Source organism: Fusarium venenatum, assembly GCF_020744135.1.
Source record: "Fusarium venenatum strain MPI-CAGE-CH-0201 chromosome Unknown EDB82scaffold_3, whole genome shotgun sequence".
Classification (NCBI taxonomy): Eukaryota; Fungi; Ascomycota; class Sordariomycetes; order Hypocreales; family Nectriaceae; genus Fusarium; species Fusarium venenatum.
The window spans coordinates 7,904,954-7,931,780 of record NW_027072131.1 but is presented as its reverse complement, the minus strand read 5'-3'; the positions used below and the strand labels follow the sequence as shown (position 1 = coordinate 7,931,780).

The 26,827-nt window shown below is 47.2% G+C and overlaps 13 protein-coding genes across 13 annotated transcripts; 9 read left to right on the top strand and 4 right to left on the bottom strand.

Annotated features, from left to right (window-relative positions):
• The first annotated feature begins 11 nt into the window (after positions 1-11).
• EDB82DRAFT_510628 (glycine cleavage H-protein-domain-containing protein) lies at positions 12-854 on the top strand. Its single transcript, XM_025729309.2, has 3 exons — positions 12-46; positions 101-292; positions 348-854. The coding sequence occupies exons 2-3, from the start codon at positions 196-198 to the stop codon at positions 743-745; spliced, it is 495 nt and encodes a 164-aa protein (XP_025583590.1). The 5' UTR covers positions 12-46; positions 101-195; the 3' UTR covers positions 746-854.
• Positions 855-2,045, bottom strand: EDB82DRAFT_510626 (porphobilinogen deaminase, dipyromethane cofactor binding domain-containing protein). The gene has a single exon (XM_025729311.2). It carries the CDS (start codon positions 1,869-1,871, stop codon positions 864-866), a length of 1,008 nt encoding a protein of 335 aa, XP_025583591.1. The 5' UTR covers positions 1,872-2,045; the 3' UTR covers positions 855-863.
• EDB82DRAFT_510625 (uncharacterized protein) lies at positions 2,046-3,306 on the top strand. The gene is made up of 2 exons (XM_025729312.2): positions 2,046-2,552; positions 2,596-3,306. The coding sequence occupies exons 1-2, from the start codon at positions 2,267-2,269 to the stop codon at positions 2,898-2,900; spliced, it is 591 nt and encodes a 196-aa protein (XP_025583592.2). The 5' UTR covers positions 2,046-2,266; the 3' UTR covers positions 2,901-3,306.
• Positions 3,307-4,794: 1,488 nt separating this feature from the next.
• On the bottom strand, positions 4,795-6,443 carry EDB82DRAFT_510622 (uncharacterized protein). Its single transcript, XM_065608857.1, has 3 exons — positions 5,825-6,443; positions 5,483-5,781; positions 4,795-5,440 (listed from the first exon to the last, which is right to left on the bottom strand). Exons 1-3 carry the CDS (start codon positions 6,115-6,117, stop codon positions 4,830-4,832), a joined length of 1,203 nt encoding a protein of 400 aa, XP_065464331.1. The 5' UTR covers positions 6,118-6,443; the 3' UTR covers positions 4,795-4,829.
• Positions 6,444-6,834: 391 nt separating this feature from the next.
• On the top strand, positions 6,835-7,458 carry EDB82DRAFT_431364 (NUDIX hydrolase domain-like protein; the record flags this gene model as incomplete). The annotated part of the gene is made up of 1 exon (XM_025729315.1): positions 6,835-7,458. One exon carries the CDS (start codon positions 6,835-6,837, stop codon positions 7,456-7,458), a length of 624 nt encoding a protein of 207 aa, XP_025583595.1.
• A 16-nt stretch (positions 7,459-7,474) lies between these two features.
• On the bottom strand, positions 7,475-8,831 carry EDB82DRAFT_510619 (uncharacterized protein). The gene has a single exon (XM_025729316.2). It carries the CDS (start codon positions 8,608-8,610, stop codon positions 7,531-7,533), a length of 1,080 nt encoding a protein of 359 aa, XP_025583596.1. The 5' UTR covers positions 8,611-8,831; the 3' UTR covers positions 7,475-7,530.
• Positions 8,832-9,136: 305 nt separating this feature from the next.
• On the top strand, positions 9,137-13,406 carry EDB82DRAFT_466363 (uncharacterized protein). The gene is made up of 4 exons (XM_065607902.1): positions 9,137-9,253; positions 9,310-10,646; positions 10,695-10,945; positions 10,997-13,406. The coding sequence occupies exons 2-4, from the start codon at positions 9,311-9,313 to the stop codon at positions 13,130-13,132; spliced, it is 3,723 nt and encodes a 1,240-aa protein (XP_065464330.1). The 5' UTR covers positions 9,137-9,253; position 9,310; the 3' UTR covers positions 13,133-13,406.
• Positions 13,407-15,749: 2,343 nt separating this feature from the next.
• On the top strand, positions 15,750-17,124 carry EDB82DRAFT_510614 (uncharacterized protein). The gene is made up of 4 exons (XM_025729319.2): positions 15,750-15,801; positions 15,848-16,120; positions 16,170-16,319; positions 16,371-17,124. The coding sequence occupies exons 2-4, from the start codon at positions 15,921-15,923 to the stop codon at positions 16,633-16,635; spliced, it is 615 nt and encodes a 204-aa protein (XP_025583599.2). The 5' UTR covers positions 15,750-15,801; positions 15,848-15,920; the 3' UTR covers positions 16,636-17,124.
• On the top strand, positions 17,105-18,678 carry EDB82DRAFT_510611 (cytosolic Fe-S cluster assembly factor CFD1). The gene is made up of 2 exons (XM_025729320.2): positions 17,105-17,413; positions 17,460-18,678. Exons 1-2 carry the CDS (start codon positions 17,381-17,383, stop codon positions 18,315-18,317), a joined length of 891 nt encoding a protein of 296 aa, XP_025583600.1. The 5' UTR covers positions 17,105-17,380; the 3' UTR covers positions 18,318-18,678.
• An 803-nt stretch (positions 18,679-19,481) lies between these two features.
• On the top strand, positions 19,482-20,993 carry EDB82DRAFT_547644 (S-adenosylmethionine decarboxylase; the record flags this gene model as incomplete). Its single annotated transcript, XM_025729322.2, has 1 exon — positions 19,482-20,993. The coding sequence occupies one exon, from the start codon at positions 19,482-19,484 to the stop codon at positions 20,991-20,993; it is 1,512 nt and encodes a 503-aa protein (XP_025583601.2).
• A 203-nt stretch (positions 20,994-21,196) lies between these two features.
• Positions 21,197-21,851, top strand: EDB82DRAFT_510607 (H/ACA ribonucleoprotein complex subunit 3). Its single transcript, XM_025729323.2, has 2 exons — positions 21,197-21,490; positions 21,540-21,851. Exons 1-2 carry the CDS (start codon positions 21,316-21,318, stop codon positions 21,548-21,550), a joined length of 186 nt encoding a protein of 61 aa, XP_025583602.1. The 5' UTR covers positions 21,197-21,315; the 3' UTR covers positions 21,551-21,851.
• On the bottom strand, positions 21,852-23,401 carry EDB82DRAFT_510605 (Nin one binding Zn-ribbon like-domain-containing protein). Its single transcript, XM_025729324.2, has one exon. It carries the CDS (start codon positions 23,266-23,268, stop codon positions 21,877-21,879), a length of 1,392 nt encoding a protein of 463 aa, XP_025583603.1. The 5' UTR covers positions 23,269-23,401; the 3' UTR covers positions 21,852-21,876.
• Positions 23,402-24,249: 848 nt separating this feature from the next.
• Positions 24,250-25,533, top strand: EDB82DRAFT_434350 (uncharacterized protein; the record flags this gene model as incomplete). The annotated part of the gene is made up of 1 exon (XM_025729325.2): positions 24,250-25,533. One exon carries the CDS (start codon positions 24,250-24,252, stop codon positions 25,531-25,533), a length of 1,284 nt encoding a protein of 427 aa, XP_025583604.2.
• Positions 25,534-26,827: the final 1,294 nt, after the last annotated feature.

The window sequence follows — 26,827 nt, the reverse complement described above, 5'->3', positions numbered from 1 at the left end:
GCCTAATAACGACTTTTTCCCTCGCTCCGAAGCCTTAAGTTCAACAATGTAGGCCCCCAATTAACATATGCATGACATGCTGACTAACCCCGTAACCCACATCGGCTCATCTCCGCATGCCGACCGGGACAAAGCTTGAATCTCTGATATCACTATCACTACATCATACAAGTTACCTCACAATCCACCACCACAATGGCCTCAATTGCTCGGTCTCTGCGCATCGCCGCCCCCCTAACAAGGGCTATCGCTCCTCGCGTTCCCATCCGAGCTTTCTCCACCACCAAATTGAGTACGCAGATCTGCACTCCAATCTCCCGTCTTCAACTCCAACTAACAAAACCCAGGCCTCGCTCGCAGATACACAAAAGACCACGAATGGATCGATCTCTCGGCCGATAAAAAGCACGGTTTCGTTGGAATCTCAGAGTACGCTGCCGAGCAGCTCGGTGACGTAGTCTACGTCGAGCTCCCCGAAGCCGGTACGTGGGTTGAGCAAGGCGACGCTGTCGGCGCCGTCGAGTCAGTCAAGTCTGCTAGCGACATCAACGCTCCTGTTCGTCTGCGCGTTCTTCAAGTCAACGACAATCTCGAAGAGAAGCCCTCCACGATTAACAAGGTTCCCGAGGACGATAGCGCCGGTGGTGGTTGGATTGCCAAAGTCGAGGTTGATGAGGAGGGTGCCAAGCAGTTTGAGAAGTTATTGGATGCCGAGGCTTACAAGACTTTTGCTGGAGCCGATTAAGAACAAATCATCACGAAATAAAAAAGAGAGCGGCATAGCACAGTACAACGCAGCATAGACTTATCATCCCGGGGTATATTTGGGTTTAATTCATGACCAACTACTGATCTATCATCACTCATTTGACTGTCTCTGGTACTTGTCGGGTTTCATTGATGGCGTCCAGAATCTTTTGCGCTCCTTGTTCCACCAATGACTCTGCAACCTTTCTTCCAAACTTGTCCGCCTCATCGTGTGTCTTGATAGCTTCTGCAATCTCGCAATCGACACCCTGGTCACCTCGGAGGGAAACAACCGTAGCCTTCATTCGTAACTTGTCGTCAACCCACTTTGTCTCGACACCAATGGGAACACTGCAACCACCCTCAAGCGCTCTCATGAGAGCTCGCTCTGCCTCGCACGCCAGTGCTGTTTGCTCGTTCTGGATCGTCTTGAGGAACTCGAGAACCTTTTTGTCATCGGCTCGGCATTCAACTCCCAGTGCGCCTTGACCAACAGCGTGTAAGATACCTCCGTTTTCGGACTCAAGGAATTGTGTAATATGGTGGCCGAGGTCCATTCGCTGAAGACCTGCCGCTGCCAAGATGATACCGGTCAGGTCGGGGTCCTCCTCGAGCTTTCGTAGTCGGGTCTGAATGTTGCCTCGGTGGTCCTTGAATTTGAGTGTCGGGTATCGTCTAACCAGCTGCGCAATGCGGCGTACACTGCTTGTACCGATGACGCTTCCAGCCGGCAGATCAGCAAGGGTCTTCCAACCGTGCTTGTCCTGCAATTCCTTCTTGATCACCAGTGTATCTCTAGGGTCCTCGCGGGACGTAACACATCCGAGGACGCAACCTTCGGGGAGAACAGTCGGCATATCCTTGAGCGAATGGACGACGATGTCGAGTTCCCTGTTGACGAGTCTCTCTTCGAGCTGAGATGTCCACAAGCCCTTGCCGCCAAAGTTGTAGAGGGCTGTGTTCTGGTCGCGATCGCCGGTGGTTGTCATGCTGTGGATGGGGAATTCATGATCGGGAAATCGTTGCTTCAAAGCGTCGACGACGATTTGGGTTTGGGCGAGAGCAAGAGGAGACTTGCGAGTACCGACGTTTACAACGCCTTTGGGGGATTGAGATTCGGCCATGGTGAAGTTGTGGATTGAATTGACGATGTAAATGGATGATAGCTTGGAGGGGCAAGTTGAGCTTTTCGGAACATGGTGGGGTACAGTGTGGAGGTGCGTGTTTTTAGTTGACACGGTATAACCGACACTCGGGAGAACATCATGATGTCGAATTACCTGTACACGATATAGGACATGTAAGAATCACGAGGAGGTACAGCATCACAGATCACATACACTACAGTCTTTTGAACATGGACGTCTTGAGCTTGGCAAGGCCTCGAGAGGACTGCCGGGTGGCAGTACTGCAACAAGTTGTAACGTTGAAGAGACGAACAGCTTAGAAACAGCTATATAAGGCCAAGCGTCATCTCAATTGAACAGTCAGTAGCCATCAATCAAATAAACTCGTTACAATGAAGCTTCAACTTTCTCTTCTTGGGCTGGTCGTCCTGGCCTTTGCAAAGCCACAGGATCCTCCAGTATCATCTACACCAACTGAGCCTCCCGCCGAACCACCAACCGAACCACCAGCTCCGGTTCCTGTCCCAATTCCCTCTCCTCCCACATCTACGGTCCCTGCTCCTCCAGCTGATCCAGCTCCGGCCCCTCCACCTGCGGACCCAACTGGTGCACCTATCCCAGACGGACCAATCTGCGAGTGTGGATATACCTACTGTGCTGCCGTTCTCAAAGCAATGGGTACGTGTACTTCACTAACAAAGACAAGACTAACACCTCCTAGCAAAACCATGGAGTGATGGTCAACTTTCAACTGCGTACTGTGAGACTCCCAATGCAGTTTGTAAAGACCAGTCCCCAGGTAGCAACGTCGACAACGCTCTATTCATTTGTCTCTGCGCCGAACCTGATCAAAAGGTTGGAGACCACATTGAACTTTTATGCGGTTGTGATGCATGTCTTAATGTTGGACCGGACTTTAGAGGTCGGTGCAAGAGTCCTTGTAGAGCTGGTCACGCAGCAAAGGGAGGAGGTGGTGGGAAGGGAGGGGACAGAGTCAGAGGAAGCAATCCCATGAGATTTTGGTAGAGATCAAGTATTGGATATAATGGTATGTTGAAGAGGAGGATATCTATGTCAGTCTTTCTTTAAATGATTCAAATTGACACCACCTGTAAGTCCGCTTACAAGTACAATTGCACCAAGGGCCAAGTCAACAAGTATCTTGAGTATGATGGCTATGGGTTTCCAGGTTTTGGGACAGATTGGGCAGAATACTCAATGGGGCAAAATATCTATGCATTGCACTATGCTCATAGAGAATGAAAATCTCTACCAGAATGAGAAGGTCTCAATACTCTGCCTCATTCTAGTCCTCTCCCCATCGCTGGGAGCTAGGTACCTAGGCAGACCACTAAACAGGGGCAGTCATTTGGACATTGACTCGCAAACTCTTAGGCCGACCTTTTTATTAATTATGTTCTCTTTTTCTCCCCATAATCGTATCCCATTTGCTCAACATTTTAACGTCGTTTAAGCTTCTACCAACAGTGCCCCTTGCTCTTGGTCATCTTTATCCCTATCGCCGTCCTGGGTCTGGCTCGTTGGCGTCGCCTGTCCTTCCATGGCAACATTAGGGCCACCTTGATCAACAGCAGCCAGCGCCTGCTGATTTGACACGGGGATGATTGGCCGCCTTTAATCCTTTGACAGTTGAATGCTCTGGATTGAAACACTAAGTGCGATGGCACAAGTGAGAAATCTGTTGCTTCCAGTTAGCTACTACTGACAGTAAGTATAATAAATAGAATAACTAAACTCCAATTTCGCATGCTCCTTTCACAATATTCGATCGTCTCGATTCGTCCTGCTGGCTTTGTATGCTGTTGAAGATAATGTACGGGAGCGTTCCGGGCTGCTCTATTGTTAGCAATCTATAGAGTACCAGTTGCAGATGGAAGTCCACTAACCTTTACAGCCGGAGCGGCCTCTTGCTGCTGCTGCTGTTGCTGTTGATGCTGTTGTTGTTGTTGTTGTTGTTGCTGCTGTGCCCCCGAAGGGGCCCAGGCCCAGACGACTAAACAAGATTAGCCAGCCATCTTATATCCTGCGGTTGGTTCTACTTACTGGGTATGGGGCCGATCTGGCTCAAGGTAACCTGGTGGACAAGTATCTGCATGCTGGCTTTTGTCCAGGTCGCCTTGAGCCAGAAAAGCTGGCCCGACTTGCTGAGTACCCAGGTATGCAAGTGACAATGGGGTTTCGTTGGTGGCCAGGAAGTAGATTTGTATGGTGTTTGTGATGATGGCTTGGTTCCAGAATGTTGCGATGTTCGCTTGGCTTTAATGAGGTGACTCTGGAATGAGTATGGGAAGAAAGAAGTTCAAGTTGAACAGTAGAAAGGCTAGTTATTGCGGAAAGCCAGCCCCAAAGGAAGTAACAGAAACGAAGTGCTACGGAAGTTCCTTCCGGCTCTACTTTTTTACAATGAAGGCAATTGACAGCGCTGAAAGTCGTGGCGGGTTCGGTCATTGGCCAGAAGTGTCAGATCATACGCTTTGGTCCTGCCGTTTTAAAAATGAAGCTATCGCGACTGCCTACAGTTGTGGCCTCACCTGCCTACTAAGTACCTAATGCACCTCTACAATACAAGCAAGAAGGAAGACGCGCACAGGCGAACTCAACGCAATCCGAGATAATTCTAAGCATTGACTGGCGCATATTCGCAGACATCCCGTCTTCATTACCTGAGCCTAAGAAGTTCGACCAACTCTGTTGGTTGATGTATCTTCAATCGCTTGGTAGTGGGTAGCAGACAGGATAACATCCAAGCTATACCTAGGGTGTAGAAATAAATAGCCTAAAGGTATGGTCTAAACAGAATAACTTAACTAGCCGATTTCGTCTCTTATGCTTCGAGTGGCTAACTCCCTTGATCCCGTATATACAATAGCGGCAGCGACAACGTCATGTATCTGGATCATGAGTTGAAGATATTATGTATTCATGACTATGAACCTATTGAACCCTCTTCTGATCATATCGTACAACCGCTTGACACAAAACCTCTGCTCCAGTGGCGCACTCTTCAGGCGTAGAGTACTCCTCCGGGTTATGGCTTACTCCTCCCTTGCACGGGATAAAGATCATGGTTGTAGGACAGTGTTTGCTGGTGTACACACTATCATGGCCAGCACCGCTAGAAATGTCTACCGCTGCGTCTTTCCCAAGAATAGACTCGGCAGATTCTCTTACGGCTTGGATACAATCGGGGTGGAACTTGGTTGCTGTCGAGATCGTATCTGTTCGCCATTTAAGGGAGAGAGGAAGTGCGGGCGTTGAGCCTGCGAGCAATCCGTCAACATCCGTTCCGCTGGCTAAGAGATCAAAATCGCGACGGAGATCCTTCTCGAGAGCTTCAACAGTCTCGTCTGAGGGTGATCGTATGTCGAGAGTAAAGCTGACGTGGCCAGGGATAGTGTTGGTGCTTCCAGGAGTGAGGTTGAGGATTCCGGTCGATGCAAGCGCCTTGTGCTTGGTAGCCAATCGATGCGAGTGAGTTATAAGTCTCGCGGCAAGGAGGAGAGCATCTGCTCGGTCGGAGAATGGAGTTGAACCAGTGTGTGCGTCTAACTAGTTAGCAAAGGTCATGCCTCTTCTGAAACACATACCTCGTCCAGTGATGTCAATGGTGAACCACTTGTAGGCTTGTACGCCCTGCACGACTCCAATCTTCTTCTGCGCTCGTTCGAGAATTGGGCCTTGTTCAATGTGAAGTTCGAAATGAGCTCCAATTGGAGTGGACTTATAGCTGGCTGGTGTTTCACCAAGATACCCTATTCTTTCCAGCTCTGACTTGACTGTTGCGTTTCCAGCAACTTCCTTAAGATTGTGAGCTCTTTCTTGGGGAATACAGCCTGCCCATACTCCAGAAGCCATCATACTGATTGGAAAACGAGCACCCTCCTCGCTATTTGTGGTCAGAATTATCCAATCTTGGACTGGAGACTTACTTAGTCCAATTCACCACACCAACTGGATACTCTGTCTCTACATCATGGTCCTGAAGAACCTTGAGCATTTCGATACCGGCTTGTATGCCTAGAATTCCGTCATATCTTCCGCCCGTAGGTTGAGTGTCCAAATGGCTTCCTGCCAAGGTCGGTGGTCCTTCTTTGCGACCGGGACGTACTGCAAAGATGTTTCCGATGGAATCGATTGTCACCTTGCAACCTAGACCCTTTGTAGTTTCGACAAACCAGTCCCGAACCTGTTTGTCGGAATCCGAAAGAGCCAAACGTGACATGCCTGTATCAGTCGGTTTGCTGTCCTTGTTAGCGTGGTCTTGGATTCGAGAGCGTACTTACTCTCCCCATTTGAGACCAGTTCCCCATTTACAAGTGTCATGTAATGCCTCCATCAATCGTGGTCGGTCAACTTTGAGCTTCTTGAAGTCTGCGGCTGCCATATCTCGAGTCGAGATGTATCTTCGAAAGGTGAGATGTCTGGGAGCGCAACCCACTTGCCGAAGTGCTGTGCGAGTAGCCATTTTGTGAAATGTTGATGAAGAAAGTTCTTGGGGTCTTGTATTTCTATTCTTGATCTCGCGTACTTAAATATTTGTTTGATGTTCTTGGAGGGAGTCAGTTATTGGAGTAGGCATATCAACGCCTTCTTACAACGAATGCCCCGCTTCCTGAATGGGTGTCTTCCAAAGTACATCCCTGCTGAGAAGCCATCTTATGATAACAATTCGGTATTTTCTGGTGTAGAGAGAAGTTTTAGTTCCTCCATATGGCATCGGTTTCACATTTTGAATGCCCTCAACATTGGTATTTTGGGAGCTGCTAGTTGCGACATCATTGACTGAGGCATCAATGACGCAGTACAGTGTATGCACTGTATTCACACTGCTATTTCTCAACTGATCGCCCCGCTCTCAACATCACCAACTCCTCTCATGTCTCTTCTTCGGACCTTCAAACCTCATCGCCTTCGTCCCTTTATAAGCAGACCCTTCACAATGTCTCACAAAACACAAGAGCCAGTCATCACAAAACTCTCGGACCTACCGGTTGAGGAGGCCAAGTGGATAACGCTCAAGAAGATCGAATACGTCGACCAAGTCGGCAAAGAGCGAACATGGGAAGTCGCAACACGAAAGACAAGAGGCAAATCTGGCGTCGACGCTGTTGCAATGGGAAATATCCTTTTACACCCATCTAAACCCGCGTCAACTCTGCTCGTCATCCAGTACCGACCACCTCTGGACGCCTACACAATTGAATGGCCCGCTGGACTCATTGATGCGGAGGAGACTGCCGAAGAAGCGGCTGTCAGGGAGTTCAAGGAGGAAACTGGTTACGACTGCAAGGTTTTGAGTGTCAGTCCTGCACAAGCTGCCGACCCCGGAATGACAAACGCCAACATGCAACTGGCCATGGTCGAGGTTCAATTGAGCGAGAACGAGGAGGAGCCTGAGCAGAGACTGGATGATGGAGAACACATTCAAAGAGAGATTATTCCTCTTGCGGAACTGTATGAGCGTCTGGTCGAGTACTCTAAGCGAGAGCGTACAGTGGTTGCAGCCAAACTCTTCCACTTTGCTGCAGGTATGCATTTTGCTCAGACACAAAAGTATTTCTAGATCAAGACTAGACACAATTTAGACGTCAGGCATTTCTATTTCCGTCTACCAGACTTCAACATGTCATGTACACTACTTACAGAAACCAGGCAGAGTCTCTGTCGCATTCTTTTCTGCACAAGCTATAGCTAGCGCCAGATTGTACGACTGAACACTCACGTCGAGCGACCGAATGCTCACATCCAACGCTTTCTTTGCAAACACCAGACTAGCCACTCCAAACGCAATACTCAGAATCGTCAGAAAGAGAACAAGTGTAGCTACCCAAAAGGTAATGTATTCCATCAAATTTCCATGGTCTGGCTTGAGCCTTACCTGGGATATCCCCTTGGGGCCCTTTTCCCAGTAAGTGACCAGTTCAGAAAGATTCAGCCTCCAGTAGTGGTAATTCGAAAAGGCCAATGATCTTGAACGACCATACGGAACGTCTAAGATCGACCTTTTCTCTTTTGATAAGAGGTCGTCTGTATCCTTGCCTCTGGGGAATAGCAGTACTAGTGTGTCAACTGCTTCTCTGACAAATTCCTCCGGGAAAGGACACAAGCCAGGATTTTGCATATGGTTTCGTAAACATATTCCATGCTCGTAAACCTTTATCTGGTTGTGTTCCCAGTCAACCTTTAAATGCTGTAGTAAATCGCTAGTCCAGATCAACTTCATCTCATAATATCGAATCAGATTGGGAATCGAGAAGTCCTGGGGAATCTGGCGGAAATTACCGTCAACTAGATGTCGCTTCGATAAAATATTCTGATTTAGCCATTCATCGAGGGCGTCTGATAGAATCTCGTTTTCAGGCCAGTGAAAGCATTCAGGCGAATGGGTGTTTGAGTGTTGAACATGAATCGTCAACCACATGCGAACGGCTATGTCGATGGTGTTATATGATGCCTGGGATTGATGGGCTGTAATATCGGCCTTTGCCATATTATTTGGCCCTTGAATACGATGAATCAAATCGCCGAGATCTCCAACAGTACGTGCAGTGTATAAAGTTGGTTTCTGTTGGACCGATGAGAACTGATCGTCAAGATACAGATAGTATTTTTCGTAAAGGTGGCCGTATGTGTCAAAATCCGCGCGCAGCATTCCTGGCCATATCTGAGTCAAGAGTGCAAACTTCTGATCATTGTGAAATTGCCCTATAGTCATTGTATTGTACAATTCGGGATGATAAAGAGGTAGGTATAATTCTTCGGTTTAGGGAAGTATTGTAGGACTGACTGTTAAGGGCCAAATCCAAGATAACTAGAAGGAGTGATATAGCCGCCGTCAGCTCGCGGAGAGTTTTCCAATAGGTAGATATGGTATTGTAGGTAGGTGCCAGTGACGATGACAATTTATTTATATTTTTTTTTCCTGTTCGCCTAGAGCCTCTCCCTGGTACATATTCCCTTGTGACCTCCTTCGATGCGGCTTGGATGCGGGGTTGCCACAATCCGTTGAACCTTGACAGCCGTAGTTGTGATTTTGGTCCAATGGGGCGCTACAAAGACTTGAAAAGGTCTGAATAAGCATCAGAAACCGGTGAAATTGAGCCTTTGGCTGCATGGCTGGTCAATATCTGATGGCAGTGGCTTGCCAAGCGTCTCAGAATGTCAGACCAGGCTGATTTATCTCTTGCAGAAGAGTTGGGTACAAATATACCGCTGTACCTAAGGTAAGCCCATCTCTGACTTACTCTGTTGCATGAATTCGGCTTTGATTGATCATTCCCTGTACAGGCCAAGCAATTGCCATTCTAGCTCTGTTACGACCAATCACTGGTACATGATCTCTGGTAAATAAAAGCCAGGTAGGTACTAATGCGCTTCTGTTCTACCCATCCATACATGAAGCTGAGTAATCCAGAATGAGTGCTGCAACGACAGCTACCCAACTCCAGCCCATGTCTGTTCCACAGCAATACCAAGTTACTCCTCTTAACACGCCCCTGAAGCTCCCTTTCGATGGAGCCAACTTTGCGCAGCCACGTCTTTGCAGGGGTCTTTGTTTCTCGGCTGCAAATGCCTGGTATTCGAAGAATCACTTCGCTGAAGACAATCAGTGTAGCAATCTCTTTGCAATGGCAGAAGAAACCAGACGACTTCTTATGCCCGAACTGCTTCACATATGGGCCACTGCATCTTTCTGGGATTTAGGAGTTCTTGGTAAGATCAATTTGGCTGACGCAAGTCTTGCAGTCGAATTGAGAATGTCTGGATGGCCAAAAGATGAAAATGGCAGTAAAATGATTGACCTTTACCCAACTATCTGGCTTAAGACTGCGGACAAAGTTGTCAAAGCAAAATCTCCCTGGAAGGAGATTGCGGCTGTTATCAAGAAGCTCAGACTAAATTCTCCACAGAACGCCAAGATATTCGTCGAAGGTGGTGGGAGATTGAGTGATAGCAACGTCTCTGTTGCTAAAGAGCATCTGACTTTGGATAGAGGCATCCCTTTCCCCAGTGGCGAGGCCTTGTACTGTCATGTTCCAGCGACGCCGGAGAGGAGCTCTGCCTGTGGTCTGCCTTGCCTCGTCACGATTATGAAGGATGAGACAGTCTTGGAGCAGAACATTTCTCGAATTGGGGGGCTCGTTACTTACATGTTCCCGAGACAAGCCGTAACGTCTGGTCATGTCATGACGAAATACTTTCTCAAGTTTTGCGCTCGGGATACTTCTTCGGACGACTTGACAGACGACAGCGCAATCGAAATGGAAGACTCTGACGAAAGCGAATGCGAGCTGGTTCAAAACTACGAAAGCGATCACGATCCAGAAGAATCACTGGGCTACATTGATGTCACTGAATCAACAGATTGGCTTTCTGTTGTGCCCGAGGATAACATCAATTTTATTATTCAACTCTCCAAAGACACAGCGCAAACATCAGTATGGAAAATCAACACATCACGACCGATCCCGACCGATTTTGCTCTGCTATCTGGTATTGCTAACTGGAAACCCGATAACTACTATGTCGACCCTCCAGCGCAGGGAGCATCATCCGATACATCAGCCAGAGGGAAGAAGAAGTGTGTGTCTGGCTACCATAACGATGAATCTTTAGGGGCAAGAGAAGTCCTCATATTGGTTAATCAAGAGTTTGAAAGCCTTGTCGGATCCCTTCAAACTGCCAGGATACCTCTTATAATTGGCAGCACAACACTTTGGACTCGGAAAATCCGTCTACAAGGACCATTAGGTAAGTGGCTACATTCGAAGTTCTGTTCAGAGCTAAGACATAACTCAGCACCTGGCACATCTGGATCTTGGGTCGTTGATAGAGTGTCAGGAGCATTGTGCGGGTCGATCATTATGGTTTATGACGGTGAGCCATATGCGCTGATGATCACTGCCCAGGCCCTTCTGTCCGACATCAAAACTTACTCTAACATGGCCGCCAATAAAACGATATCTCCAACAGTATTGGAGTCAACGCGAGGCAAAGTGCAAGAACGTCAACCAGTCGTTACCGAAGAGATTCGCAAGCTATCTCTAAAGGTCAGTATCAATTGAGAAAGCTATGGAACCATAAGTTGACGGAAGAGTAAGGATGATAATATGGGGAAACTCGATTGGACTAGTCGGCCTGGTTGGCCAAGAACCCAGCCACCGACTCCTGTCAAGCAAGAGAGTGAATCTGCAGCTCCCATTATTGCACCATCGGCAGGGGAATCCAGGCCACATTATCTTCCATTGTCGAGAAACAAGAACTTTACAGGACGCAAGAAAGTAATCGATGAGCTTCAGCGGCTGCTATCTACTGATTCCTATGGCCAACGAATCGTTCTCGTTGGCTCGGGCGGTATAGGCAAGACACAGATCGCCCTTGAGCTTGCACATCTTTCGAAGAATAGCCAAAGTCACCAGCAGTGCTCCGTCATCTGGATGCCTGCATTGAGCTTGGCAAGTTTTGAGTATGCATGTACTGAAATGTTTAAAGTATTCAAAATCGAGCACCCCACAAACAAGGACCCGAAGAAAACGTTCAAGGACTTCCTTAGCTCAGAAGAAGCAGGAAAGTGGTTTCTTATCATTGACAATGCTGATGATATGGACGCTTTATATGGAAAGAGTCAAGGGACCGGAGGAATTGCAGAGTTCATTCCAGATTGCGAGCAAGGTTGTATTCTGTTCACAACACGATCCAGCGTAATGGCCTCCAAGGTTGCGCGCGCTAATGTCCTTGAGTTACCTGTAATGGATACGAAGGATGCTAAAGCCCTCCTGCACAATTTATCAACCCAGAAAGATCAAATGCAGGATACCGCAATGGCCGACCAACTGTCACAGGAGCTCGCTTATCTACCGCTTGCAATTACACAGGCTTCAGCATACATGAATGTCAACAAGACCACAATCAAGGAATATCTACTGCTGCTCCAAAACACGAACCGAGATATGATAGAACTGCTCAGTCTTGGAGTTTATGGCAGCAGCAACTACGATACTTGTCAAGGCGCGGTTGTCACGACCTGGATCGTGTCCTTCGAACAAATATGTACCTCAGACACGGATGCTGCAGTACTACTTGTATGCGCAGCTTGTCTCGAACCGAAGGCTATACCTCGGGCATTATTACCAGGCTCTACATCCGAACATAGTATAACACACGCCATCGACACACTTTGCAGATATAGCTTTTTCAGTCGACGAGAGGATGGCGATGTATTCGACATGCATAGCCTCGTATACCTGGCCGCCCAGACATGGACTCGAAACGAGGGTCGTGAGCTAAACATACAACAAGTGGCATTCGCATGTGTTGCTGGGGCATTCCCGATAAAGGCTTGGGAGAATCGTGAGGTATGGCGGCAGTATCTGCCGCATGCGCTCCCGCTCCTCAGAAGTTTGGATAGGGATAGCAAAACAAGTCAAGAAGCATTTTACCTAGGATACTCGGTTGCCCTATGCCTGCGTGTTGATGGAAAGAAACAACAGGCTGTAGAGCTGCTAGAGCGTGTTGTTGTAATCGAAAAGACATTACCGGAGGACCACACAGATCGGCTGGCATCACAGCATGCTCTTGCATTAGCATATTATGACAATGGACAGATCGAAGATGCAATACAACTGCTGAAACATGTGGTTACAGTCAGAAACGCAATATCAACAAAGGATGACCCGTATCGACTTGCATCACAGCACGGGCTTGCAGCAGCATACCAGGCCAACAAACAGTTCAAAGATGCAATACAGCTACTAGAGCATGTAATTTCTGTTGAAAAGACAACAGTAGCGGAGGATCATCCAGATCGGCTAGCATCACAGCACAATCTTGCATTGGCATATTGGGGTAACGGACAGATCGAAGATGCAATACAGCTACTAAAGCATGTAGTTGCAGTTCAAGGGATAACATTGGCAGAGGATCATCCAGATCGGCTAGCATCACAGTACAATCTTGCAGCAGCATATCAGACCAACAGACAGTTCAAAGATGCAATACAGCTACTAGAGCATGTAGCTTCTGTTGAAAAGACAACAATAGCGGAGGATCATCCAGATCGGCTAGCATCACAGCACAATCTTGCATTGGCATATTGGGGTAACGGACAGATCGAAGATGCAATACAGCTACTAAAGCATGTAGTTGCAGTTCAAAGGATAACATTGACAGAGGATCACCCAAGCCGACTGGCATCAGAAAAAGCGCTTGACATTTGTTCGCAAGATTTGAGTAGCTAGATAGGGTATCAAAAGAAACATTGGCTACTAGTAAGATAAGAGACGAAATGAGTAGGTCAGTTTATGATGCTCAAATTAAACTTCTTAGGCTATTCACCTTTGTGCGTGAGAACAAGATTGCTTCGTTAATCACTATAGTCTCTGCTACAGAGTAGGGGACGAAGTTAGTATTAGACTTTGAAAACCACCTACAACCACCAAGTACTCTGAAGTCCAGAGCCAGCTTTTCTCTTACCCACTGAAGTGATCAAAAGTTTGGATAATCGTCACACAGGGACTGTGGATTCCGATCCTCCCCGCGGGACCATTGATCAACAGCATCATTATCCTTTATTGAGTATCTAGTCACGCTTTGATATAAATCCATGCCTCTTGGTAAAACAAACGTCTTGGCAGTACTCCGTAGCATCAGGTGACTCGGCATTACTTCTGGGTCCTAACTATGGAGTACAATTTATTCGTCTACCAAGTTCTGTAGATCATTGTCTAGTTGAGGCGGTGACCGTGGGTCTGTGTTGTATCCCCACGGAGAGTCCCCATGGAGGAATAAGCTTACATCTGTTGACCAGGACCTCCGCAGTTAATTCTCCGGTTATCAGGGTACCGGAAAAGTTGGAGTCTGGAGGCATAAGAGATGAAATAACTAGATCACTTTATGCTACTTGGACCACGCTTGTTAGACTACTCATTTTTGTATCCTAAAACTTAGTATGTTATGTTTTCTAATGCTTGTAGTTTTCTTTATATTGATATGTCGTGACCTCGGCGGACCCGTGAGTTTCAAAACTGTTACTCAAACATATGTTTGTATCACTATAAGTGTATCACAGACATGACTTCTGTATCACAGTAAGACTACATAGCCCTCTTTTACACGTCACGATTCTGAATCAAACCAATTGACAGTGAATCGAAAAAAAACATCGGAACTTTATCAAATGACGCGATGGGATGATCTTTTGAAGGATAAGTTAAATCAAGATAAGCTTAAGCTTAATCATTGCGATTATCAAATGTCTCAGACGCGTCAATGACTCAAGAGATTGAGAAAACATAGCCACAAGGATCGACATTGCTGACTCGTCATTTAAGCACCAAGTGGGATTGAAATGACGATCCTGATAAGGACACAGTGACGACATTCACATGCCTGGCCTGGAAACCGTTGGTGACACAATTGATAAGGTTAAATAATAGTTAAATCTAGGGATAAGTTTTAACGGTAAAACCGCAGTGAACCTTTTTTGGATGCTTGCATTCCGTCGTTGTGTTCGGACTCCGTGATTACGCGGCGACGTTGTACGTTTGCACAACGCTTGGCGATAATAGAATAGAATGAAGTAGAAGAGTAGTGTTGAGTAGGAAAAGGTGGTGGTGGTGGATAAGTGGATTTGTCTAAAGTCGTATTAAATCGTAGATCATGGGTATTCATTCAACCACTCGGAGGATGACATTTACAGGCTATAGATCTATAGCTGAGAACATGATAGGCAAGTCTAGATTCTGGAGTCCATTTGTGGCGGTCAAGTGCCGTTGATTCACACCATTGCGGGCGGGAAAGGCTGTTCTTGGCGACGGATCGGCAATGCTAGAGTTTGGGGTTTTATCAAGAAAGGAATAGGTCTAGTTAATGAGGAGAAGAAAAAGAGGAGAAAGGGACAAAAAGTGTTGAGAGTGACACGACCATGGAAATGCCACGACTTGTCATACATACCTTGTACTTGGCTCCCTCTTTCGTCATTTCTAGAATTTTTCAATTTTTCATTCAGGGAGATAAAAACGTTTCAGCCTTTAAATGAATAGTTTAATTACTGGGCTTAACCGAGTCGTTGGGTTCTTATCGGGCAGTCATAATGTCTGGGGTCCCCTGGAAACCATACATAGGTAAAAGGTCTGTTCCCGCGGAAGAGAGATTAGAGGCCTAGTTTGAGTCTAAAGTGCCCCGACTTGGCATGACAACTTTCACAGCCTCAATACGTACCTCCTTGTACCCACAGACCTCAGTTGCCTCAATCCTTGGCAACTTGAACCTCTACTCGAGTCGCAAACTAAGCTCAAGCAAGGAGTACGGCACACCCTTGAGAGATAGCTGCCCGATCTTGGGTGTAACACAATCTCAGATCTCCCTCTAACCCAATCAAATCATCCACACTCCCTCGTGTTTGGACAAGAAAAAAACCCAAACACCCCTTTTGACCCAAGCCAAGACGGATAGTTGAGTCTACAGTGACAAGCAAACAAGCCATGGACCTAGTAGTACTATCAAGGATGATCGCTTCTTAGGCGTTCTTGGCAGGCAACACCAAGATGTGTAATTGCGCGTCTCTATGAACCAAGGCATGCTCAGACTCAATAGTAAGCGGGTCGGTCTTTTCTTGTGTTCCATATCACAGACATTCTGATTCTCGCCAAGGCCTGTTCAGAGGTTCCCCAGGTATAAGGACCCCTGGGTTCTTCCATTTGGTCCAGACTGTTTCCCTTTCTTCACCAGACTTCACTTCAAACATCATGTCTTCCCTATTTACTCGACAAGACCCAAACCCTGAGCTCTGTGTCCAATATGCTAGCTTTGCTTCTCATCTGGTACGATGGCAGTTCAAGATTATTTACTGGACCATGTTTGTGTCCAACCTATTAGTTCTGTTCATCGCTTCTTGGACGTACATCCGGTATGTTATCAATCTTTGATATTTATAACTCATCTAACAATAACAGAGCGCAAGCAGCTACCGAGAAGCTTCCTCATAACCTTTCGGCGCGAACGAAACGTATACGGCAATCTGTTTTTATGTGTCTTGGATGTGTCACTGTGTCAACCGCCATCGTTGTCATGGAAGCGTACTGCATTCTAGCACTACAATTTTGCGATGGCGAGGATCTTATTTCTTTGTACTGGTCTACATGGACTATGATCCAAGTCGGATCCTTGATTGCCATGATTGGAATTATCCTTGCTCTGGCCCATACTCTTCGAGGACGACAGCATCCGTAAGTTCTAGTCTTCTGATCTATATATCCACTTCGCTAACAAAACCAGACCATGGGCCCTTGCTCTTGGTACACCGGTTCTTGTCATTGCCGGTTTCCTTCACCTCTTCCACGACTGCACCAAGAAGCGAATCAAGAATAGGCGCCAACGTCGCAAGAATGACTTTGACGACATGATGGGTCCTCCCATGAGTCAAGCGTAAGATATCTCTACCCGTTTTATGTTACACGCCAAGCTAACACAAAGCAGTAACACAATCTCGGTCAATCCCGATGAAGAGACAGACGATGATGAGTACAAGGCTCAAGTTATCGGACTTACTTTCGATGGCGGTCCTATTATTCGCTTCATCGACGCCGTACCCGAAACTCTTCCCGAGCATGCTCAACTACTAGGCTACTGTCCTAAGAGCAAGCCTATTGTCATGTGCAAGCGAGAAGCCATCCAGTTCCTCATGGATTCTCCAGCTCAAGTTCCCCCTTCGGCATCTCCTTATCGCAAGGGTAGTCGATGAGGGACGAAACTCAGACTTGAGCCGCACGGAAGTGTGCACTGATAACAGCAAAGAAACAGTGTGCTGGGACTAGCTGAGACAAGGCTTGGCTGACGGGGGTGCGGCATGAGATAAGATGTCTTTTTGCAGGGGTTTATAAGGTGCCAAGAGCAGGGAGTATGCGCTTTGACGTGTACTCTGCAGGCATTTGTTTCTTTCCTTTCTTTTTTTACTTTTTCTCTTTTGGTTTTAACTTTTGCTTTTGTCAAAAAGGAGTTTGGTATACGGGACTGGTGGCGGGAAGCCTAGGAACAAAACAGTGGCATGGGCTGCTACTTGGACGGCGCGTTTTGGTCGGAAAAGTGGCTTTGATCATGATACTGAAAGATACCCTGGGAAACAAGCCATGAATTGGTCATGGCTATGATTTGGGCATAAAATGCCATTTAATGCGGATTCAATAGTTCAAATGATTTATTATATAGTAGATGCGATGAAAATACAGTTGGTTTTGAATATTTATTTCTGGTGCTGTTATTCCCATTTAGGCTTCAAATTTAGTGGACTTGTACCTAAAGACTTCGTCTGTTGCCGACTACGGAGCTTAGATCGATAGCGGGGTTGTGTCTCCCGCCAATCTCTTCAACGGCTTAGTAAATGGCTTTCTAATCAACAATTGACGATATTCACATTCGCCTCATTGACTTGATTTATCTATCATCCATCAAACAACATATCTTAGGCACGATAACACATTCTATACAGAATGGGCCTCGCAAAAGTCAAACACATCATCCTGGTATGTTACCCTGTTCTCCTACCCTATGCTTAACTGACGCCTTTAGGTCCTTTCAGGCAAAGGAGGAGTAGGCAAATCATCAGTTACAACACAATTAGCATTGTCGCTCACATCAGCTGGTCATTCCGTTGGTATTCTCGATGTCGATTTGACAGGTCCTTCAATTCCGCGCATGCTCTCAATTGAGTCATCAAAGGTCACTCAAGTTCCTGGAGGATGGGCGCCTGTACTGGTTCACGAAGGCGATGAGTCAAAAGGGCTAGGGAGTCTGCATGCGATGAGTTTGGGTTTTCTTCTTCCGAAAAGAGGTGACGCTGTTGTCTGGAGAGGACCGAAAAAGACGGCAATGATCCGACAATTCCTCAAGGACGTACTCTGGGATGAAACAGATTATCTACTCATCGACACACCACCAGGAACAAGCGACGAACACATTTCTCTCGCCGAGACGCTTCAAAAAGACGCTACGCTGGGACAAGTCGCGGGCGCAGTCGTCGTTACAACACCACAAGCAGTTGCTACAGCCGACGTACGCAAGGAGCTCAACTTTTGTACCAAGACAAACATTCGGGTTCTCGGAGTGGTGGAAAACATGAGCGGTTACGTTTGTCCGCACTGTTCCGAATGCACCGACATCTTTGGGTCCGGGGGAGGAAAGTCCATGGCCGAAGAGTTCAACGTTCCATTTCTAGGGTCTGTGCCGATGGATGCACAGTTTATTGCGTTGCTGGAGGAGGGACAAAGGCCGACCTACCCGTCTGGTACGACTGTTGGAGGGAAGGATATTTCTACGAGAGAGGTACGAGAGGAAGGGGGGAATTTGGTGGACAAGTACCAGGATTGTTCACTATTCCATGTGTTTAAGGATATTACGGACAAGGTGTTGGTTAATGTGGAAAGTTAGGACATGAACCACATCAAATTACAACGGACATCTGGCCGATGAACCGATTACTTCTTCAGCATGTGCCTGAAGCACAGCCATTCCCGTCCAGACAATGACGTCCACATTATGGCCATGCAAGGATGCCAGCTCTAGCCCTTTTGCCCCCACCAAAAAGTCTTTTGCTAAACCAGTCAAAACGTTAATAGTCTCAACCGAATCAGGTTCAGCGTCGGTGGGATTTTTCGTGATCAGACAGAAATTATCATGCATTCACCTCGTTTAGGTCTCAAGAGCACAAAATCAGGTTACAACCCGGGGCACAACCTTACATCCCCGAGAAGCATTGAACACTTGGAGATACCTGCCACTAAACTGTAACCATAAAAAGAACAGGTACCTAGTTACGTAGTTGTTAATTCTTATGCTCTGACCGGGCTGTGCTTCCGTTAACCGTTACGCACCGTCTGATTGAGACCTTAGCACATTGGATCGGGATCACAGTCAGAGAGTAGGTAAAAAAAAAAAATACAAACCTACCCAACCCACCACAAACCCAACCGACCCCCTCTCTCCCTCTTCTTGTTAAAAATTCTCTCACCGACAGAGAAAACAAATAAATCTCGCTGATCTATTTTGTTTTGTTTTCTTACCCCAGACTTTTCTTCCTTCGCGGGCATCGTCATTGCGAAAAAAGACCTCACGCGACAAATCAATGTCGAAACGCATCTAACCTTTTCAGTCCAAAAGACATCGACGGTTCTTGATCGTCACTGACTTTTCTGTATATTTCCTGGGCTTCTATGCGGCCGACGGATCTTTTGCGCTTCCTGTTCTCTCGACCATCCAAGTGAGTTTTAATCCGTCATCTCTTACTGATTCAATGTGTTCTAATGTTCTACAGGCCCCGATAGCACCCGTTACTCCCACGTACCAGATCACTAAACTTTAACTGCACAATTCCGCCACAGAAGTTATTCTTCAACCGCTCCCGTCCTCCTTAACGTCCTTGAAGACGTTAGCTACCCCCCGAATCGATTGCTGCTGGCTCCGCCAGCATCTGAACAAGCCCCCGTACCTGTGGGCCTACTCTCTCAAACAGACGCCGCATAGTCTGTTTGAGCGGCAGCTAGTGCTCCGCGGACTCTGCCATCTGGGCAAAGAAAACCTCTCCTAGCCGCTACAATGCTGTCCGCTTCGGTTCCCAACAACTGCACCTTCTCGCCTGCCTCGGCCACTCCCCATCTGACAATCAACCATGATGTGGCCGCCGACCTCGACTCGACAAACGCCTTCGAAGGTCCCGAGAAGCTTCTCGAGGTTTGGTTCGCTCCTAGCCCCTCGACTCTGCCTCCTACCGCCGCCGCCAATGGATTAAAGGCTGTTCCTGCTGATACTTGGGTCCCCATGCTTGACATGGTTAACTGCAAGGTCTTGTCTGTTCTCGAGTCTGAGAACATGGACGCTTACCTTCTCTCCGAGTCGAGCATGTTTGTCTTTCCTCACAAGATCATTCTCAAGACCTGTGGAACCACCACTCTTCTTCTTGGTCTTCAGCGCATGCTTCACATTGCTGCCAAGTACGGTTTCCCATACCACAATGCCAATTCGGCCGACGATATCAAGGCCGCCGCGACCCCGTACCGCGTTTTTTACAGTCGCAAGAACTTTTTGTTCCCTGATAGGCAGCAGGGTCCTCACCGTAGCTGGAAGCAGGAGGTCAAGTATCTTGACGACATGTTTGATGGTGGCAGTGCCTATATGGTGGGCAAGATGAACGGTGATCATTGGTACTTGTACCTCACCTCGCCCAATCAGCAGGCTCTTACTCCTCCTCGTACTCCCCAGTCCGAGATTGAAGGAACCAAGATTCCCGTGGGAACCCAGTTTGCGCCCATTCCTGGTACCTACCACGACGAGACTCTGGAAATCCTCATGACCGATCTTGATCCGGAGAATGCCAAGCAGTTCTATCTGTCGCACGCGAGTGCGGTCGCAAGCGACAAGATGGCTGCCGAGGCAAAGAATGCTCGCAAGGAAGCCATCAATAGTCTTGGTGGACTTGGCGAGGATGTTGACGAAGTGGACGTTTTCGCCAATGACGCCGACAGCAACATGCTTGACTCTGTCGAGGCTCTCACCACCGAGGGTCACGCATTGGGAACTGTCGTTTCGGAGAGTTGCGGCCTCTCCAGCGTCTACCCAACATCCCAGTATCCCGACGCCCGAGTGGACGCGTACTTGTTCAGCCCCTGCGGCTTTTCCGCCAACGGTGTTGTTCCTCCTCCTTCTTCGGCCGAGGGAGGCAAGGGTGAGCACTACTTTACCGTCCACGTCACTCCTGAGCCCCAGTGTTCGTTTGCTTCTTTCGAGACCAACGTTCCCGGTGGACAGAGTGGACGAACCACCACTGAAATCATTGAGCACGTGGTGGACATCTTCAAGCCCGGTCGTTTCAGCGTGACTCTCTTCGAGGCCAAGGGGGCTGCGCAGAACCCATACTGCATGGGTGATGACGAGCCTTCCAACTGGGCTGCCAAGCGCCTTGTTGATCCCGTCCGAGGATATCGTAGAATCGATCGTATCGTTCACGATTTCGAGGATTATGATCTTGTCTTTCGTTTCTACGAGCGTGAGGGATGGGCTGGATCCAAGAGTGCTCGAGTTGGAGAGCCTGTCAGTCCTACTTTCAAGTGATGCACAATCGTTTCGAGAAGGGTTTGAGAGGAGGATGAAATTAAATCTATGGATATTAGCCAACTGCGTCTGTCCTTAGCTTAATTACTTTGAATAAACATTTGTTGCGAATAAGTTTAATTGCTGTAATCTGAATGCATACTGTAATTTGAGTGGATACCGCTTCTAGAGGTCTCCACTGACTGCGTCCCGATAACGATAAGCCTTGCACGTGACCTCAGCCCCGTCAAAAAATTCTGTTGCATCAATTTGAAGCTTCACCCCAAGACAATCGCAACAACAATACCACCACCAGTCTCCAAACACTCCTCAAACCGCCACAATGCATCTGATGTACACTCTCGACGCTCAAGGCAACCGCCTTTACACCTTGAAGAAGGTCGCTCAGGGACAGGTCACCAAGTCTGCTCACCCTGCTCGTTTCTCTCCCGACGACAAGTGGTCGCGCCAGCGCGTTACTCTTAAGCGCCGTTTCGAGCTTCTCTTGACTCAGCAGAGTATGTGAATTGATAGACATGAAAGTTTTAGTTACTAATGCTTTTGCAGAGGAGGAATAAATTACTCGAATGCATCGATGATCGACTCAAGGCTATAGACTCGAAGACACGGTCAAACCCGACGATCGACAGATTCTGCAGACGACCCACCCAAGACTCGAATCGCTGGGATCAATCATGGCTTTCAGAGCATAAAACAATCGCGGCTTTCGAATCGGTGGAGGTAAATCATGGCTCAATAGCTCGATCAGACTCGTTGGAAAATTGCGACAGATCGCACAGTCTACACTAGGATCAGTCGCATGGCGTTACGGTATTAGGTCATGGGCGTTTAAGACACAGTAGTGTTTCAAAATCAAGTCTTTTTTTCTTCTCGTCTACTTTCTCTAGTGCTTCTTTTTGGAGTTGACATTTCGTCCCGCTCCTACGCGAATCTTTCCACCGCCACTAGATCGATGTCCCGTTAAGATATCAGGAAGATAATCTTGATCCATGATGTCCTTCTTTCTCTGCCTTTTTTGCTCTTCGCCCGCCCTTGTGAATTCCTTCTGATCCTCTGCGAAAATGAGATTCGTACCCCAATTGTTTTGTCCTCCGGCATGCTTGGCAAGACGTCCATTAGCGGACCCGTGAACTGGTTTGGGAACACTGTAGACGTTGCCTCGGTTATTCCACTGAAAGTTCTTCTTGAGATGAACCTTGAAGTTTCCGTGCTCGTCGGTTGAGCAACTTGTGCGCATGAGTGTGGGTTGTCCACAGGTAGGACAGAACTGCTTGTCCATCTCTTTTGTGATCTTGAAGCAGCCGTGGCAGCGTAGAACCCAGTTCTTGAGATGTGTGATTCGTGCGAGGGAGGGTGCGACGAGGTTGAGGTTCATTCGTAGAGCGACGTTTTGCATGGCGTAATCAGAGGTGAGAACGGCGGCTTGGAGGGTTTTTTGGACAGGAGTTGAAGGGAGAGCTGCGCCGGCGGATGCTGCTTGGTGTTTCTTGAGGTTGGAGGGTGTGATCCAGCCACCTTCGTCGTCGGAGGCTTCGTCTTCAGAGGCTTCTTCGACGGCTTCGATGGACTCGTCGACTTTTTCGCCGGAAGTTTGGGGTGACTCGGTGTCTGTGGGCTCTTTGACGGGTTCGGCCGTCTCTGCGGTCTCTGTGACGGGCTCTTTGGGTGCCTCTGTCTCTGTCACTGTGGCCTCTGCAGTCTGTGTAGTCTCTGTAGTCTCTGTAGTCGCCTCTGTGTCCTTGATCTCTGTCTTTTCGGTTTCGGACTCTGCGACAGTCTCAGACTCGACAGGAGGCTCGACAGGCTCCTGGGCAGGCTCTGCGACGGGCTCGATAGTCAACTTATCAACAGCATTCTCCAAAGACTCCTCCTTCTCAGCAGCCTTGGGCGGTTTTCCATTCACACTCTTTTGACCAGGAACTTTCCTCAACCTCCAATCTCCTCCATTTCTCTCACACTCAAGTTCATAACCCAAAGCCAAAACTTCAATATCGGGCTTGCTGAGAACAGCCAGATCACCAGTTCTGCGCGCAAAATCACGAATAACCTTGACACTTTCTGGTTTGGGCGATCGAAGAGTAACAAAAGGGAGAAGAGTCGTCTCTACTCTCGATCGAGTGGCGGCATCTCGGATTTCGGAAATAATGACGGGGAGAGTGTAAAGTTGCTCGGCTTTGGCGCGGAGGGTATTCGCAGGAGGGTCGTTCTTGATAAGAGGGCCTGTATCGAGTACAAGGCTGTGAATAGGCTTGAAGGCGGGTGCGTCTGAAGCCATGGTGATTTAATTGATTGGGAGTGATTGTTTGCGTGGGGTTTGGTGATAATTTGTGGTGTTGACCGCGGGGCAGACTTTTACGATAAGATAAGAGAGATAAGATAAATATTTTTCACATGACACTTAAACAGTGTATGATGCATTAACTGCATTGGACATAGACCATCATGGTCCTCTTGGTAGATTTTTTTTTTTTTTTCGCTTACTCATTGCTTTACACTGTATTCATGTACATATTGCGCCATTGACACAAAGGGCGTTGACTTCACAGGGCGTAGTCGACAAGACATGGAGGGCTGGTGGATTAATAATGGAGAATTGCGCCAAAACTTACCTTTCGAGTCTTCGCTTAACAGCTGTGGCTTTTTTTATTGTCTGGTGACTCAATTTCAGAGTCAATGTGATAATTTTGGTTAAGACAATCTCTTTTGATCATGTCCGTTGTCGGATGAAATGTCAGCCGCGGATGAATAGCTTCCATTTGATGATGGTGAGAACAAAAGATATTCAGCAATATTGATGCCAGTGACAGACTAGAAACTGATCGCTCGATTTTTACGTACAAAACATGAGAGGCTCCACTGATCAAGACATCTACGGTGGGTCTGTAGAAGAATTGGAGATTTCGACGACATCAACTTGAACTTTATCAATCAGATAAAATAGTACAAAAAAGCAACAAGAGAACTAAAATCTGAATAAGCTTAGACTATCAACATTCTACTATTCAAGGTGATGTAATCGATCTATTCGTTGATTGATAACCGAAGTCGGCGCATGTCGAAATGCGCCCTACAACTTGTACTTGTCAAGCTAACACGGTATGGATCAGTCACAATGGGTCAATCACGGCAGGGCGCAGAGAAGACATTGATTGATATATATATAAAGGCTGTGGTCAACTTTGTTACATTCAATCAAATCTTGGAGTACATCTTTAAGCACATCAACTTGTTTAGCTTCAAGTATATTGTCATCAAAATGTCACTCGCTGAAAACCCCTTTTCGTCTCACGTCGACGTTCAAGTCGCAAAACTACCTACAACTCCTCCAGAGTATGAACATCTTGGTATTCATCGAGATGGAAGTTGCCAACCTTGGGGAGCAGCTCATGCTTTGGCTGCTACACTAAAGGGCAAGATGTCCAGGAAACCTGTAGTACAGATTTCCATCAACCGTCACTTCAACTCAAAGGTGTACACCACCAACTCGGAGGTATCTGGTGTTGTTTCTATTACACCTGCGAGAAACACTCGATTCGATCATGTTGATATCTCTCTCGATGGAATAAGCGAAACAAGAAGGGATGGTCCTGATATGACACACATGACGAGCCATCGATTCCTTCGACTTGAGATGCCCATCGACGAATCCGAATATCCTTCATCCAACATTCTTTCAGCTGGAACAACATATACTTTTCCTTTTATTTTTAACGTCCCAGCTCATCTCACCTCCAAAGCCTGCACTCACTCGACCGTCTCCGAAGATGTATGGGAACGACACATGGCTCTTCCTCCTACACTAGGAGGCTGGGAGAAAGACGACATGGCTCCAAACATGGCACGAGTTAGCTACAGCGTCAAAGCATTTGTTCTTGCACGAACCAAAACCGGATTCCAAGCTATCCTTGGAAACTATCACCGCATCAACGTTATACCTACATCTTTCGAAGAACCACCCCTGAACATCACCGAACGAGACGATCTTTACAAAATCGAAAAGTCGAAAAAGGTGCGAAAGAATATCTTTTCTACCTCGCAAGGACGGATTTCTGCTGTGGCGGCTCAACCTGCTGCTGTACATCTCAGCAAGGAGGGTTATGAGGCGACTGGATCTTGTATTCCTATAAGTTTCACGTTTGAGCCTTCTTCTGCGGATGTGATTCCTCCTCAGATTACATCGGCGTCTATGAAGGTTTATTCACATACTTGGTTCCGAGACCAACCGATGCGAAATCTACCTACTATGGGATCACAAGTTGCCAACTTTGGATATCCTTATTCAGTTGCTCTGCCAAAGGTTGAAACCAAGATGGAGTGGACTCAGAATGTGGATATGCAGTCTACAAAGTCATCGCCTGTCTTTCACACGGCTACAGTACAACTTCCTTTTGAGTTACCTACTGTTGATAAGATGTTTGTGCCGACGTTTCACTCTTGTATTGTCTCAAGAGCGTATACTGTCAAGGTTGTCCTGGAGGGAGATGTCAAGATTGACTTGATGGTTCCTGTTCAGGTTGTTATGGGGTCACCTGATGTTTGATTTGCTTTCTGGAGTTGAGTGTTTAGTGGTAAAAAGATATCCCAGCGAGTGTTTAGAGTTAATAATACTGGTTTTCTCATACCCTGATCCTGGAGTGATGAACGGTTATGCATATCTCATATGAACGTTGAATCTCGTTATTGTGGGTTCTTTAACGGTTGTCATCCAGAGTATTTGCATCCGTTCAATGGTGGTTTTACCGATTTCCAAAGTATAAAACACATCTTCACAATTACACAAAATACCTACTAATAGTAAGACCTAAATTGTCTCAGAAATTAGACAGATTGATCATTGTACAGCAAAAATGAGAGCTTCACGTCGTCATCTACCCTACGTCAGCTGATCGGCATGGATCTTACCTCACCGGGCCACCCTGAGCCAGCCTGCATAAAATAGTGCAACCGTTGTCTGCCAAGGATCCATCAACTGCCGTCGAAAGAACTGAACAATTTCCCCAAATTCATCATTGACCCTCTTCTGATCTTTACTTTCCTTGACATTCCAGAGTCTAGACTGACTCTCCTAATGCTTATACCGGGGTCGGCCGTTTACGGAAAGTTTCATTGACTCGTTCCATTTAGATCTACCTGGTCTGTGAGCAGCAAGTTTTTTCTCGGTTCCACAGATATTACGAGAGAAAAATCTGTCGAGCCAATGTGAGAGCAACGTGAGTAATCGGTTGTGTTTCAATGACGGATTATTATCAAGATAGGCCTTTTTAGATAGGCGATGCTTTTTGTGCATTGATGGTTTATATAGGAAGGAAACGCCGAATACCGAGATTCATCTCCAGGGTTTGAGAGGTGAAGTTTGGAGTACAGTTGGGGTCAGTGATTGAGCACCTGTTTAGTGGTGTTGATGATCAGGTATTTAGTGGTGGTTTAGTGGCGGTTTAGTGGCGGTTCAGTGATGGCTCAGTAAATTCCAGTAACTGTCCACTGACGTCTAGTGACCAACCTCTGTAGGTTAGAGAGAGTCACACCCCCGAGTCAAGTGATTAGCCGCGCCTCAGCCGTCCATCCATCCATCGTACCATCTGCATAACACATTCTCCGAATTCATCGCCAACGCCCGCGCAGCCGCGCTATCAAAGGGAAAACCCTCATGGTCAATGCTTTTTGCTTACCATTGGGGGCGCTATTAAGCCCCTGCAAACCTTTATCATCTCCCCACGAACCAATTGAACACCTTCACCCCTGGCTAGCACCCTTCGAGAAGGGTTCTCGTGTGGTTTCTGTGCCAAGCAGAACTCGGCCAAGCCGCTGAAAAAAACTCTTCGGATGCGACTGAC